Genomic DNA, 15,877 nt, shown 5'->3' with positions numbered 1-15,877 from the left:
CAGTTAGAAATATAAGTCTGAAGCTCAGAGGTGAGGTTTTGGCTGGAGACACAAATCTGAGAGCTGTCAGCATACAGATGGTATTTAAATACACAGGAAAAGAGTAAAACTACTATTTTGTGTTTTTGTGTGTGTGTGTGGCTGTCTATTCTTTCCAACAATTTATTAACTCCCTGGGCGCCAAGGTTATGTCTTGTTTCCTCCTGTGCCTCCCTCCCTAGTCCTTTACAGAACCTAGCAACTTTGGTTAAGTGGCATCACAACCTTAAGGATTTAACAACAGTATGATTATTCCTGGCTGAAAATTTTCCTCAGTCTAGATGGCAGAACAAAGAAGAAAAGCTCTTGCCTGAACATGTCCCCACTAAATATTGCTGCACGATGTAACTTATTTTCCCTCTAATCATGAGGATGAAATACTTAACACAGTGCTTGGTAAGAAAACCTGATTGTGATATTATTATTGTTTGGTCATTTCTTTTATAAAATAGGAGGAAAGCACCTATTATATCCAAGTAAAGAAGAACTAACACCATAAGACAGGAATAATTTTAGATGTCTTACCTACATCTCCATATACTTGTGAAGATTGATACTGTGGCAAATACTGTGTTGCCATGTCTCCAGCTCCAGTCACTGGTGAGTACATATGGCGTGGTGGAGGGGGCATCATGGTTGGGACAGGAATGAAACCAGGCAGAGGAGGAGGATGTGGGGAACGGTGTATGACTGTGTGACTGCCTGGATGAAACTCTGGTGCTTGAGGAACCACAACAACTCTTCGAACACCATTGTCTTCAATAACCTACAAAATGAACATTAAACATTTCTTCCATAAGATGTAAGCAATTCCTTTGATATCGGTCAGAGTAAGAATTTTTATATCATTAGAAGTTAATTAAGAAATTTTACAGAATATAAAAAGGATTTATTAAATACACTAAATACATATGAATTAGTATTGAAATATATGAAGTAGTTTTTGTTATACAATGCCATATAAATCTTGTATCAATGATGAGATTAGCTAAATAATAATATAAACAATGGGCCACAATATTAGGTATTTATTTTTTTGTGTTATGTGCATTTACCGATGCATTAAAAATGAAGGGAGACTCAAAAGAATTTTTGGTTTAAACACAGGGGCTGCGGGGGTGGCTCAGTCAGTTAAGCGGATGCCTTCCTCTTGCTGTCTCTCAAATAAATAAATAAAATCTTAAAAAATAAACACAATAGGGTCAAGAATTAATTTCCTTTTCCACATTATGGATGGGGATGGGAGGAAATAAACGGTAGAAAGAACACAAACTGAGGTAGAAATGGGGAAAAAACTGGATTCCTAAGATCAACCATATATTGCATTTAGGTACAAATTCTTATGAACATGACTAGGATAATTTTAACAGCTGAAGATCTTTTCAAGGGAGACAAACACCTAATATATTAATTCCTAGTTAAGAAAAGTGTCTGTGGCTTTCAGTTTTAGAAATTACACATTTTTAAAAGTTTTTAATTCCAGTTGGTTAACATACAGTATAATATTAGATTCTGGCGTAAAATATAGTGATTCAACACTTCCATACAACAACCGGTGCTCATTACAACACGTGTACTCCTAATCCTCACCACCTATTTAACCCATCTTCCCCCCCTGCCCCCGCCTGGTAACCATCAGTGTGTTCTCTATAATTAAGTGTCTGTTTCTTGGTTTGCCTCTCTGTTCCTTTTTTCCATTCGCTCATTTGTTTTGTTTCTTAAAGTCCACATATGAGTGAAGTCATATGGCTTTTGTCTTTCTCTGACTTATTTTACTTAGCGTAATACTCTCTAGCTCCATCCATGTCATTGCAAATGGCAAGATTTCATTCATTTTTGTGACTAATATTCCATTGCATACATATACCAAATCTTTTTGTCCCTAAGATCTAGGATTAGGGTTCAGTTTAGGGAAAGAATAATGGTTACGGTTAGGGACAGTGTGAGGGTATGTGCCTAACCCTAACCCTAAAATTACCCCTCTGGAGACGTCTCTGGACTGCAGGATAATAGACACATACCCTCATATGGTTCCGAACCCTAACGATTATTCTAGCCCTAAATTGAACCCTAATCCTAGAAATTATACATTTTTAAATAGGGGTTACACTGCAGGAAAGGAATTCTTAAAATGACAGATTTATTCCCTTTGAACCTCACTGGAGCTGCAAGGACATACAGGAAAAACCAACAGCATATAACATTTTATCTCTAAATTAGGAATCCCTCTACTAAAATAGGGCTCCTAACCTTTTAGACTTAAAAGATTACTATCAAGGTATAACAAATGGCTAGTAATACCTTTCTCTTAAGGAAAAAGAACATTATTAAAATGTAAAGTGCTAACTTAAAGGCAAATCCTGCTGCTTTCAGGAAGTTTTACTATTCTTAAGAACAGCAAATTTTGGGGATGCCTGTCTGGCTCAGTTGGAGAAACAGGCAACTCCTGATCTGGGTTGTGCATTCAGGCCCCATGTTGGGGACAGAGGTTACAGAAATAAATAAACTTAAAAAAAAAATGGAATAGCAAATTTTGTATATAAACATATACATACTTGGTAGGTATATTAGAAAACACACTCATTTAGGTACAGATAAGCCTAAAGTACGAATAAATGATTACTGCTTTAGAAAGATTATAGTTACTATTAAACACCGTATTAAACTATCCTTACCTGTTGGAGTATGAGATAACTTGTCTGTACCAGAAGACTAAATGAATTCAATTTTCTATATACTAGCTCTAGAACTATAATGCCTTGTTTCCAGCAAAATAAATGCCTCATATCCTGCCTTTCTTGCCATTTAACTCAGTTCTGAATTCAAGGCTCAGACAAGTGCATATAATTGGCAGAAATGAAATATTTGGAGCCCTAGCTGGAGAGAATCTGGAAACTATTTACAGCTTTTCAGCCTCTAACCCACAGGAAGGGACATTAGAAGGAATTTGGAATGGATTTTTAGTAAGCCAAACACAGTGTCTGTCACAATATACTACCTTCACCTTTATGAACTCTCTAACTCACAAATCTTAAATGACTCCCATTTCTGATAGGATTATAGTCCATCCTCTCTGACCTGGCCTTCAGTCTTGTTCCAACCTATCTTCCTACATGTATTTTTTTCCTACACCAAATCCTGAACCCTTAACTCCAGCCAGACTGGTATACTAAAAAGCTATCTTCATACAGACCTATACATTTCCGTATCTTGGACTTTTGTTTATGACATCTTTCTTTTCACTCTGCCTTCCCTTAATCTACAACTATGCAAATCCCATCTATCATTCCATATCTAGCTCTAACTTTACCTTTTCCGCTCATTTAAAAAATGACAGAAACACTGGTAATTTAGGCGAGAAAAAATGTTAGTGGTGTCTTTGTGGGGCACACATACTAATGGCGGTGATGAACACAAAAACAAGAGTAAATTATTTAGCATGTTGCAAGGCAATAAGTACCATGGGGGAAAAAAAAACAGGTAAGGGGAATCAGAAGTATTGTGGGAGTGGGACAGGCTGCAGTATAAAATAGTGTGACCAGGATAGGCCTTATTGGCAAAATGAAATTTGAGCAGACTTGAAGTAACTGAACGAATTAGCCACGTAAAAATCCAGAAGAGGGTTCTGGGTAGAGAAAACAGAACAAAGCCCCTAACAGATAGAAGTAGTTTTAGATGGAAGTCAGTGTGCCTGGTTCAGCATAAGGAAGAAGGCTAAGAGCAGATAAGGTCAGAGAGATAAAGGGAGTGGCCAGGTCAGGTAGGACCATATGTGCTATTAATAAGCACCAGGACTTCAGCATTTACATTAGTGAAAGGGGGAACCATCACAGAGTTTTGGGCAGAAAAGTGATATAAGTCACTGGTGCCCAGCCAGAGGTGATTTTGCCCCCATCAGACATTTGGCAGTATCTAGAAATATTTTTGGTTGTTACAACTGGGGGTGGGTACTACCAGCATCTAGTGGGTAGAGAGGTCAGGGATGCTGCTAAATACTCTATAACACAGAGGACAATTCCCTACAGCAAAAATTACTGGGCCTAAAATGTCCGTAGTGCTAAGGTTAAGAAATCCTGATATAACCTTATATTTAATAGGATTACTCTGGCTGCTGAGTTGAGAATACACTGTAGGACAAGGGGGAAAAAAACCACCAGGGAAACCAGTTTATTGCAATATCTAGGCAAGAAATGGTGGTGGCTTGGACCAGGGTGGTAAAAAGAGGTCCACATTCTGCATATATTTAAAGGTAGAACAACAAGATTAGCTGATGATGCCACTGGAGAAGCAAGAAAAAGAAGTTATGGAAGGATGGTGTTCCATCAACTCTGAAGGGGAAGCCTATAAGGCAGAGTAAGTTATTTTGGGGGGAAAGAGTAAGCTATTTTGGGGGAAGTTTCAGGTTTTGGACATGTGAATTTGGTTAAGTCTATAAGACATCTAAGTGGAAACGCTGAGTAGGCAGTTAGATATCCTAGTCTGAAGTTCTGAAAAGACTGGAAAAGGACAACCAAGTAAGGCAGGAAGAAGACTAAGCATGTGGAGTCTGGAAGTTTGGTGAAGTGTATCAAGAAGGAAGGATCAACTTTGTCAAACGCTGCTGAAAGGTCAAATAAGATGAAGACTAAGAATTGACCACTGGATTTAGCAATGTGGAAGTCACTGAGACTTTGATGAGAACAGTTTTGGTTAATCATAGGGGCAAACCCTGATTAGAATGGATTTGAGAGAGGAAAGTGGGGAGCAGAATTAGAGAGCTAATTCTAGCCCAATTTTGGAAGTATTCCTGCAGAGGGGAATACGGAAATAAGGTGGTGGCTGGTAGTAGTGGAGTCAAGAAACTAAAAAATGTGTTGTTTTTAGTGAGAGCAATTACAACATGCTCATACAATAATAAGAATGACCCATCAGACAGTAAGAAATTGATGATGTGGAAGAGAGAAAAATGCAGGCAAAAGGGAACAGAATCCAAGACTCCACTGGTGGCACTGGGTCTAGACAGAAGCAGGAAAATCTGTTTCCATTTTAGATGAAAAGGAAGAGTGTGTGAGTTGCCATGAGACAGCAGAGCATGTAACCCCAGATGCTGCTAGAGATGCGGGGGCAAGGGGCCTGGGGAAGGTTTCTTTTGATTTCTTTCCATGAACCCTATTCTGGGGACCACAATCTTAATGACCTCTCCTTCCTATCATTTCTATTACATTTATTCTGTATCACTTGTTAGGTATTTATAACACTGCAGTATTTGTTAACTTTCCAAATGCATATGTCTTACCCTATAACTTAACGGTAAATTCCTCAAGGGACATGTATTAACTATTTAATCCTCATAACAATATTACAAGTAGGTAGCATTATTATCTCCATTTTTCAGATGGGGAAACTGAGGCATACAGATGTTAAGTAACTCAATAAGGTCACATAGGCAGTAAGTGGAGGAGCTAGCATTTAAACTCTTGTACTTTGGCCTTAATTCCATGTCTTATCCACTTTGTGGGCACAGAACCCACAGGTACTTGTTCTCTAGTATCTTTTTAAATGTCACAACACAAGCAAGATTTCACTGGTTGAAAAGAAACAGCTAAATTACTTATGAAATTAAAACCACTTTTCTACTGAAAAAGAACATTTAAAATACAAAGATAAGCTGGGGGAAGGAAGAATGAGAAATTATTGTTTATTAGGTACAGAGTTTCAGTTTTGCAAAATGAAGAGTTCTTACTGTAAATGGATGATAGTGAAGGTAGTGCAACAGTGAATATACTCAGTGCCACTGAACTGTACGTCTGAAGTTACAAAGATAATTTTTTTGTTATGTATATTTTATCACAATTAAAAAAAAGAAAGCTAGGAAACAGAAAAAAAGAAAAAAAGAGCAGACCAGGACCAAGAAAGTATGGAGAACTGTACCACTTCAAGTAACTATCTGAATAGCCAGTAACTTCAGGAGTTACTGGGGGCCTCAAAACTATCCAGTAAGTCAAGTTGCTGACAAATGGCCAACCATGGAGACAATGAATTTTATACTAACGGGATACACCAATGGTAATGATTAAAATAAAATCAGTAAATTGTGAAAAGAAAAAATGATAAAATATAATCCAAATTAGGCTATGTTAAAAAAATTAAAACAAATATTAGACAGTTAAAATAGAATTAAATAGGGCTATAAGCATAGGTCTGACTACCTAACTACAATTGCCACACAATTTCTAATAGGCAAAGTCCTGTTTTTTCCTTTATTGACAACAGACATAATTAAAAGGGGCTATAGAAAAAGGGGTTTGTGTTTACATTTTCTATCGTGTGTGTGTTCTTCACCAGAATATACACCAGAACAGACAGATCTGTTCTGCTTATCATTTTCTTCTCAACTCCTGGAACAACTCCTAGCACTGGGCACATGCTCAAAGAAAATTGCTGAATCAATGATATGACCAGAAAGAAATGTATTCCATTAGTGCTACTAGAATGCCACATTATATCCACCTCCCCTTAACAACACCATGCCATTAGAATTCTTACAACCTTTGCTTCTGCCTAACTTTCAGCAACCTACTTCGATGGCCTCACCCTGAACCCAAAACTATTCCCACTTTAAGCTACTAAATAATAATATAGGTATTTCTGGCCACTCATTCAACAGACATTTGTTTTATATATGTAACTGTACATACAAATAATGCTGCCCGTGTTTTTTGGCAGCATTACTGCTACAAAAACATTTGACAGAGAAGACAGATCAGACGGGTATGTAGAATCTTTGAAAAAAGTACTGACCTCATTGCTGTGTGCTGACATAAAGGCACAGTGAAACACCAAGTCCAGCTCAAAGGAGTAATCTCAGACTTTTCCTGAAGATGATATAGCTCCCTTCCCCACATTATGAGATCTACAATCCCCTTCCTGTTAGGTACCCTCTCATCACCATAACAACCCACATTCCATAAAAAAACAGGGGAGCCATTAAAGAGAGGCAGAACGAGAGAACTTTTGATGCTGCTTTTTAGGTGTCCCATTCAGGTAGTCTATAATCTTTTCTTGATAAATCATTAATTTCATCACTAAAATATGAAGTATTATTCTCTGCTGCAATGCTCTTAGGGACTATAAGTTAATATTATTTGCCAGTAAATTAAGTTCTTTCTACTCCTATTGCCATTTGTTTTTTGTGTTTTACAGGTTTTGTTTTCCCATTTGATATCTTAGTTCAGTTGGCACATATTCCTGGTTCTATTGAAGCACATCAATCTCTCACAAACTCCTTTCTTATTAAACTACAAAAATAAAGCTCATTAAGGTTATGTCTAAAATTATGTTTGTAATTTTGTAGTTAAACAAAAGGCTACAGGGAAATATACTATATGTTTACAGAGCGTATAGGTTACAAACATTCAATGCAATTTTTTTCCTACCCTTTTCTTACCCTTTCCACATTTTCTACATAATCATGATTAGAAAAATATACAACTATATTTAAAATACACAACTATATTTGCTCTTTACTACTAAATATATTTTCCACTGGCCTGTCTGCAAAATTAATATTCCTTTATGTTTAAGCATCTAATGAACAGTTTTTCTTTCTGCATATCATTCAAACTAGCTTTAGGTCTCTATCATATTAGACAATAACTTACAGAGTTTCATGGTTAATAAAAAATTGCTTATTAAAATATAAGGATTTCTAAAAATGATGATTCATTTTCTGATCCAACAATAAAAGCTATGTAACTAAAAAATTAAGTCTATTTTAAGAGCTATTTTTGTTCACTAGTGGTAAAGGTGGGGGTTTGTCCTTAGGACTCTACCCTTCTGATGGCAAGAGCATTTTACATCTTTGTAACAGCAACCTTCTCTTCAAAACTTAAGGTCAACAGAATAAAATAATCCAGATTCCCGTTATTTTTGAGTAGAATGCTAAAGTACAGAGCAATAAAGTACAAATATTATAAAATAAACAATACTGCAGAACTCTTGAACAAGAATGCAAAGGAAATACAATAGTAGCAATTTCAATATTAACAGAGGGCTTGGATTTTACAAATCTCAAATAAGAAAAACAGAAACAATTACTCCTAAAGTTACTGATATCCTCTCCTTGTCTAATGTTTCTCTTAAAAATGAAGTTAAAATATATGTATGAGTTAATGATGAGTTAATAGCTGAAGTGCTTCTAAACTTAATAGGGCCATGCCATTGGTATAAACATTACAAATTTGGGGGCACCTTGGTGGCTCAGTTAAGAGTCTGCCTTTGGCTCAGGGTCCTGGGATCGAGCCCCACATCGGGCTCCCTGTTCAGCGGAGAGCCTGCTTCTTCTCTCTCTCCCTCTGCCTGCTGCTCCCCCTGCTTGTGCTCTCTCTCTTTCTGACAAATAAAATCTTAAAAAAAAAATGAACATTACAAATTTGAAGGTTGATATATCCTAGGTAAATCGTGATTTCTTCCCATGTTTCTCCTGAAATTACTTTCATTAAATCTTGATCTGAATATTAAATTAAGATCTATCTATCTTTGGGACTTTCACTTTTTTGCCCCAATGCGCTCTAGGTACATAATACTATTTCCTCAGTGATACAGCTAAACAGTCCCAACACTGGATTTTTATTTCTGCCACCCTTGCTTGCCTGACCTAACTTTTTAGGATGCGTAAATTTGCTGAATCCTATTAGGATGTACTTTATTACATAATATGGCAAAAATATAATGTAACCTCCCTCTCTCCCCGCTTAGATCACTGCCTTTCACTGAAAGATACAAATACAAATGGCAAGGGATAGAGGTGAGGAAACCCGTTGCCACAAGGGGAGATAAGTACATAAAAGTCTAAAAGAAGACCATAGATGATAGCTATTCATGCATTTAGTATCTGTGCTATTTGGTGCCTGCTGAGCCAAATACAACCTTTACTTTATTATAGCCATCTATGTGTCTTAACATTTGGCTCAACTCCCAGCTTCTAGATTTGCTAAGATAATTATGTTTCCTTATGTGTCAAGTTTTGGGCAATTATTAAGTGCTCAGCTATGCCCAGAACCTGATTCTTAAGTATTTTATAACATTAAAAATTGTGTATGCTAGGAAATGGGGGGTTATTTCGACAGTGATGTAAAAATGCTAGAATCCAGTCTTACATAGTGGGTATTACAATTATTTCAATAATGATGAGAGTACAGATTTTTGTTTCTTGATTACTCCTGTGTATTTGAAAATGATACATTTCCTAGAGACAGTCATAATCTTAAATTAAGGTAGGTAACAGTAGCCCACTAACCTCACATAATCCTTCCAGTAAGATTACTGTTAAAGTTCATTCACTTATTTGACAAATATTTAGGAAATATCTACTGTATTTGAGTTACCATAAAATAAAAATAACCAAAAGGCAGCTACAATCATCAAGGAACTTAAAATCCCATAAAATTCCACAATTATAATAATACTAGGTGGCATGTAATATATAACCCAGAGATGGTACAAATAACTTGATCTAGGTCCTCAAGGATGGGTAGATTTTTAAAAGGCAGAAATGAGCAAATGAGTAACATTCCCCAGATAACAGCATTAACAAAACCACGGAGAAAGAAAAACATCAAGTGAGCATGTGAATACAGGCATACCTTGTTTTACTGTGCTTTGCTTTATTGAGCTTTGCAAATACTGCATTTTTTAAAAATTGAAAGTTTGTGGCAACTTTGTGTTGAGCAAGTCTATTGGTGACATTTTTCCAACAGCATTTGCTCATTTGGTGTTTCTGTGTCACATTTTGGTAATCCTCACAATATTTCAAACATTTTCTTTCTTTCTTTTTTTTTCTTTTTTTTTTTTTAAGTAGACTCCAAACCCAATGTGGGCTTGAACTCACAACCCTGAGATTGAATCCCATGTTCTACCAACTGACCCTGCCAGGCATCCCTCAAACATTTTCATTATTATTATATTTGTTAAGGTGATCTGTGATGTTATTACTGAATTGTTTTGGGCGCCATGAACTGTACCCATATAAGATGGCGGACTTAACTAATAAGTGTAGTGTGTGTTCTGACTGCTCCATCAAATGGTTATTGCCCCATCTGTCTCCACCTCCTCAGGTCTATTTCCCAAGACACAACAATACTGAAATTAAGCAATGTAGACTCCTTCAAGACTAGGGTTCAAATTTCGCTTTTCCTATGAGGCCTATCTTGACTACCCTATTTTAACCAAGGTCTATTTTCTTTCCTTTTCCACACCCCCATTGCTTACCACCTAACATACTACAAAATTAATCCATGTATTATATGCTTATTGTTTTCTTCTCCCAAGAATGTTAACTACAGAGAGACAGATGTCTTTGCCTTTTATTCACAGATATATCACAATCACCTAGAAGACTGCCTGACATATATGAGCACTCAATACGTATTTGTTGAATACTGAGGAGTACAGGAACTGTAAGAGTTCATAATCTTCTCAGGAGAGAAAAATTATTAAACGGTGTGAGAAATTCATTAAAAGAAGGATATACAAAGTGTGCCATGAGAACCCAAAGGAGAGGCACCTGGAAACATTCAAGGAAAGCTACTTTCAGAAGGTCATGATTGAATGAAATGAGAAGAGGAGGAATTTGCCATAAAAATGAAAGGTACTGTTATATGTGAGACCAGCTGGATACTCTTTAGTTGCACTGAAATAAATTGTCAGTAGCACCCAATACAGAGCTTAGCACATGGTGCATTCAGCGCGTGTTTGCGGAACTGAACTACACTAGAGAAGAGACCAGAAATGGTCTTTATGCAACTGGAGAAAGGTCTGAGAAAGAGCAACCAAGAAAAGTATAAAGAATTAGGACAGCATTATGTCAAGGAAATTTGGGGTAAATCATATCAGTGGTGTCAAATGTTTAGGGGGTCACAAAAAGGATAAGGCTGGAAAAAAGGCCTTGAGTTTGGTCCATATCAGAGAACAGATTTGGGGGTTAACATAGAATGCAGACTGTCCATATATCAAACAAAAGTAGAGATAGCTTCTGAAAAGCTTACAAATACTTTCAAATGTTATCTTACATGTTATCATCCCATCTTATGGTTAGGACACAGAGACTTAAGGAAGTTGATTTGTCCAAGGCCATGCAGCCAGCAAGGGCCTGAAATAAGATATGGATCCAGCTTTTCTGACTCTAATTCTCATACAACTTCTATTCTCCTCCTCTTCTTTTGCTGTCATTCATAGTGGTGGGCTTCACAGTATGGGCACTGAATCTATCACAATATCTCACCAATATTTTGACACAATCAGGCAGGAAGTAAGAGAGGACCTGAAGAAAATTTCAAGTGTAACTTCAGTGCTAAAAGAAGAAATTGAATTATTTCTAAAAAGGATCTGAGGCAATGAATGCAGACTACACAGAATATCTCAGGAGCAGAAGATACTGAACACCTGAGACCTTATAGTTTAATTCAGTTTGCCTGTGCAAATAAGTTAGCTCTTTCTTTTCTTTTCTTTTTTCTTTTCTTTCTCCTTCCTTCCTCTCTCTCTCTCTTTCTTTTTAAAGATTTTATTTATTTATTTGACCGAGATAGAGACAGCCAGTGAGAGAGGGAACACAAGCAGGGGGAGTGAGAGAGGACGAACAGGCTCCCATCAGAGGTGTCTGATGTGGGGCTCGATCCCAGAACACGGGGATCACGCCCTGTGCCAAAGGCAGACGGTTAACGACTGAGCCACCCAGGCGCCCCATCTGTATTTTATTAAGTCAAGGCTTCCCAAGCGGTGCATAGGAAAGGATTATAGGTGTATGATGATACTGATTCCCTTAGCCCTTAGGGCTGCAGGTCTACAGTCTAAATTTTCTTCTATGTACCACAATATACCATATAATTATTATGGGTGTTTGTGAAACATTTTATGAATACGGATGGAATACTGTCTAGGTTTACTTCCAAGCAAATGATTAATTTAAAAAAATGTTTTGTGTAGGCACTTAAGCCTTAAGACATTACTTACATTATTCACATATTCAGGGAAATAAAGCTCTAGAATTAATTTTCTATAATAATTCAATACCCAAAGCCAAGGCCAAATGATAATGCTGTCAGTTTAATTGTTCCTCCTTTCCAAATACACTAAATGTACTAGAATACGTGAAATAGATACCAAAGATATACTGTACTGGGTAAGCTTCAGTAACTGAAATGGTATTTTTATCTGAATTAAACAGTAATATTATAATCCCTACTATATAGATATAAAGAGAAAAATAACACAAACACATACCTGTGGGGCATATCCAGGAGGCACATAAATAGGAGGCACAGAACCATTTGGGGACATCATTGGAACCTGAGCAGGACCTGAATGGATCACAGAAATGATGTGTTAATCCAGGATTACTTAGCAAGCTAAAGTTGAAAACAATTTGAATTCCACTCTGAATACTTCATCTAAACTAAATGCTTAAATTAACAGTAACTATAGTACTATGAAAAGAAATTCAGATGATTCATCTGCTATAGAACAAAAATTTATCTTGTAAAGTGCACTGATTATTCTTTACCTGCAGTTGTGTTTTTTTTACCTGTTTGATGGTCATAATAGTCATCTGGGGAGCTTTTTAAAACACAGATTTCCAGGCTCCCCTAGAGATTCTTTATTATGCTTACAGTGGGGTCTTGAGTCAGTATATTTATTTTACAAATATATCTGGTGAATCTTATGATTATGCAAATTAAGAAACATTGACCTAGAGGAGAATCAACCTAAACTTTGCATATAAAATCAATGAAAGATACAAAAGGCAAAATTCTGAAAAGCAATAGGAAAAAAAAAATCAAGAGGGAAGAGCAACAAGAGAAAGAAGAGTTAGAAATTTGGGACTTGCTTTGTTAGTGTTCAAAGCTTCTTGTGTAATATGTAAGTCATGTTTGTAGGGGCTTGAAAACAAAGTTAGAAAAATATAATATATGCACATTTAGCCAAGGAACAATTTTTGTTTCTTACACCGAAAAGTTCCGGAAAAAAAGAGGAAAATTCAGCTTATCTTATTCTACATCTTCTTTCATTTTTACTGTTATCCTTTCCAGATAACTTTCATAAATATTATCTCATTTATCTTCTCTTGTAACGTTTGTGGGATAAAATAGGTATTTTGGCAAGGTGTGTTTTATTTTTTTCTAGTAACTAAAATCTTACTTGCTTTATGTAACTTTTTTAAAAAAGCATCTCACCTTCAGATCCCTTTTTTCTTGTAACTTTAGACTGCACTGTCCATTAGTTTTTAATAACTTTAATAACTTGAAATTAAACCTTCTCAAGGAGCCTCACTCATTTCTTAGGAATAAATGCACCCAAGAGTCTAATGAAGAATGTAATGGGGGAAGAGTTCTTTTTATATGCAGAATTTCAACCTGCAGAGTACATACAATGGATATCAGTTGTAAAAGAAAAGAAAGAGGAAAAGCTTAATCATAGAGCAGAAAAATTCACTGGTAACATTATACATACTTCAGGAAAACAGAATGAAGAGCCTGGAGGTTAGAATAAATCCAGAGTACAGCCACTCTACTTTCAGGGAAGGAAAGGAGTGACAAGCAAGCAACAAAGTGGTTGGTGGTGGGGGGAGGGGAAAGACGGTGAGCCGGAAGGAAAGAGAAAAGAGAACGTAGGAAAAGGTGGGTTCAGGAGGGTAAATGCTAAACAGTGGTAACGGAAGAAGGGAAGGAAGAAAAGAGAAGCTTAAGAGGAGGAAAAATACAAGCAAGAAAGGAGGGGAGGGGACAGAGGAGGAGAGATAACTGGAGAAAGAGAAGGGAAGAGGGAGTGAAGAGGGCTGGAACAGAGGAAGAGAAGGCGAGGGAAGAGAGAAAAGTGGAAGGAGAGAAGAAAGAAAGAAGAGATGGGGGAGAGAGAGAAGAGGTTAAAGACTCAAGTGGGTATGAGGAAGTAAAGAGCTTATGTGTGTGTGTCTGTGCGGGGTCAGACTACCAAATTATGCTATATATGACTATAAAAATTACTTTCTTTTTAAAAAAAGATTTAATTTATTTATTTCACAGAGAGAGTGTGAGCATGAGCACGGGATGGGGGAGAGAAGCAGACTCCTCCCTAAGCAGGAAGCCCGATGCAGGATTCGATCCCAGGACCCTGGGATCATGACCTGAGCTGAATGAAGGCAAACGCTTAACCAACTGGGCCACCCAGGCACCCCTAAAAATAACTTTTCAACAAAATAGTCTTTCCATCCCAAACAAGCCCACCAAATACATGAAGTTGTTCAGAATATTTTCTTAAAATAGCTAATTATTTACAGCTAATACTAATTTACTATATGCTAGGCCTTTTGTGTTCTTTTTTCTCCTCAGAATTATTCTATAAGTAGGTAAGTATTATTATTATTATTCCCATTTTCCACACGTGGAAATTAAGGCAGAGAGGTTACGTCTGCCCTAGTGGTAGAAAAAGGATTCAAAACCAAGCAGTTTCATTTAAGGATATAGCTTTACAACATATTTAGTAAACATTAAAATACTATGCATTACTGGCAACTGATGTAATTTGAGGCTCCAAAGCTTCTAAGGAAAATTAAAGCCTTCATTATCTTTAAAAAACAAGAGAGAAAGCAAGAACAAAATTTTCCTACATTTAAGCCAACATTAACCTATTAATTTACAAAATAAAACTTGTCAGGTGCTTTATACCTCTAGGCAAGAAAGGACTTATGCAAAACTTACCTTTTAACTTCTCTATGCTGGACTCAAGAGAAAATGCAAACAGTTTTAAGAAAATCCTGGTTTATGGGTGCCTGGGTGGCTCAGTTGGTTAAACGACTGCTTTCAGCTCAGGTCATGATTCTGGGGTCCTGGGATCGAGTCCCACATAGGGCTCCCCCTGCTCTGCGGGGAGCCTGCTTCTCCCTCTCCCTCTGCCTGCCACTCACCCTGCTTGTGTGCTCTCTCTGTCAAATAAATAAAATCTTAAAAAAAAAAAAAAAGAAAGCTTTATGAATCCTGAAACTGGCTCAGATATTATTCATAATATGTGAACTTTAGCTGGGAACCATTAAGAGATTTCATCGAAAATCCTATTTGTAATCTTAGTAAAGGAAATTAATATTTTCTGAGCTTCTACTATATGTGCCAGGGACTGTGGTTCCTTTCACATGTTATCAAATTTAATTCTTACATCAAGTCATGAGAATAGGTTTTTGTTGCTTTTCAGCCACCAGAGTAAAAAATAAGTTATTGCTGATTATATTTAAAACTGTAAAACTACACAGCTGCTTTGGATTGCCTTTCTTTTACTAAAAATATAAATACATAAATACTACATAATTACAATTCAAACCATATACTCTGAAAGCTGCTTTATGGTTTATATTTTGGTAGAACAAAATTCTACTGTATTCTTTAATTATATTTAAGTGTGATACTGAAAACAGAACAAACCCAACCTAAAATAAACCAGCAGTAAATACATTACTAGTTGCTGTCCAGGAATAATTATTAACTCATTTCTCTAGGAAGTAATTATTTCACTCTAGCAAGTAAATTTTCTTATCCCGAGGCAGGAATGGTACATGGTTAATTTTTTTAAAAGACAATTCATGGATACCATATTTAATACCTAAAAGACTGGTGTAAAATAACATCCAACACTGAACACATAGAAGTCCCATTATATAAACATAGTAAATAACAATTTAAAACTACAATACTTACAGCACTTCAGTTGCCATTTCTGTTTACAGCAGCAAACCCCTAAAACCTTGCATGCTTATGATGAAAATGTTCGTCTACCCCCTTAGTTTCACCAATACTTTTATTGTTGAAATAAAATATTGAAAATACTAAAAGATTAA

The 15,877-nt window shown here is 36.4% G+C and overlaps 1 protein-coding gene across 4 annotated transcripts in view; it reads right to left on the bottom strand.

The window, feature by feature from the left end:
- FNDC3A (fibronectin type III domain containing 3A) overlaps window positions 1–15,877 on the bottom strand; it is a 158,520-nt gene that overhangs the window by 61,087 nt on the left and 81,556 nt on the right. For all 4 annotated transcript variants that reach the window (XM_044381803.3, XM_026493254.4, XM_044381804.3 and 1 more), the window contains 2 exons: window positions 12,298–12,374; window positions 565–805 (listed from right to left, as the gene is read on the bottom strand). In XM_044381803.3, coding sequence (XP_044237738.2) covers window positions 565–805; window positions 12,298–12,374 — 318 coding nt within the window. The remainder of the gene's footprint in view (window positions 1–564; window positions 806–12,297; window positions 12,375–15,877) is intronic.

This window comes from Ursus arctos, unplaced genomic scaffold (genome assembly GCF_023065955.2).
Source record: "Ursus arctos isolate Adak ecotype North America unplaced genomic scaffold, UrsArc2.0 scaffold_10, whole genome shotgun sequence".
Classification (NCBI taxonomy): Eukaryota; Metazoa; Chordata; class Mammalia; order Carnivora; family Ursidae; genus Ursus; species Ursus arctos.
This window is presented reverse-complemented; position numbering and strand designations above follow the sequence as displayed.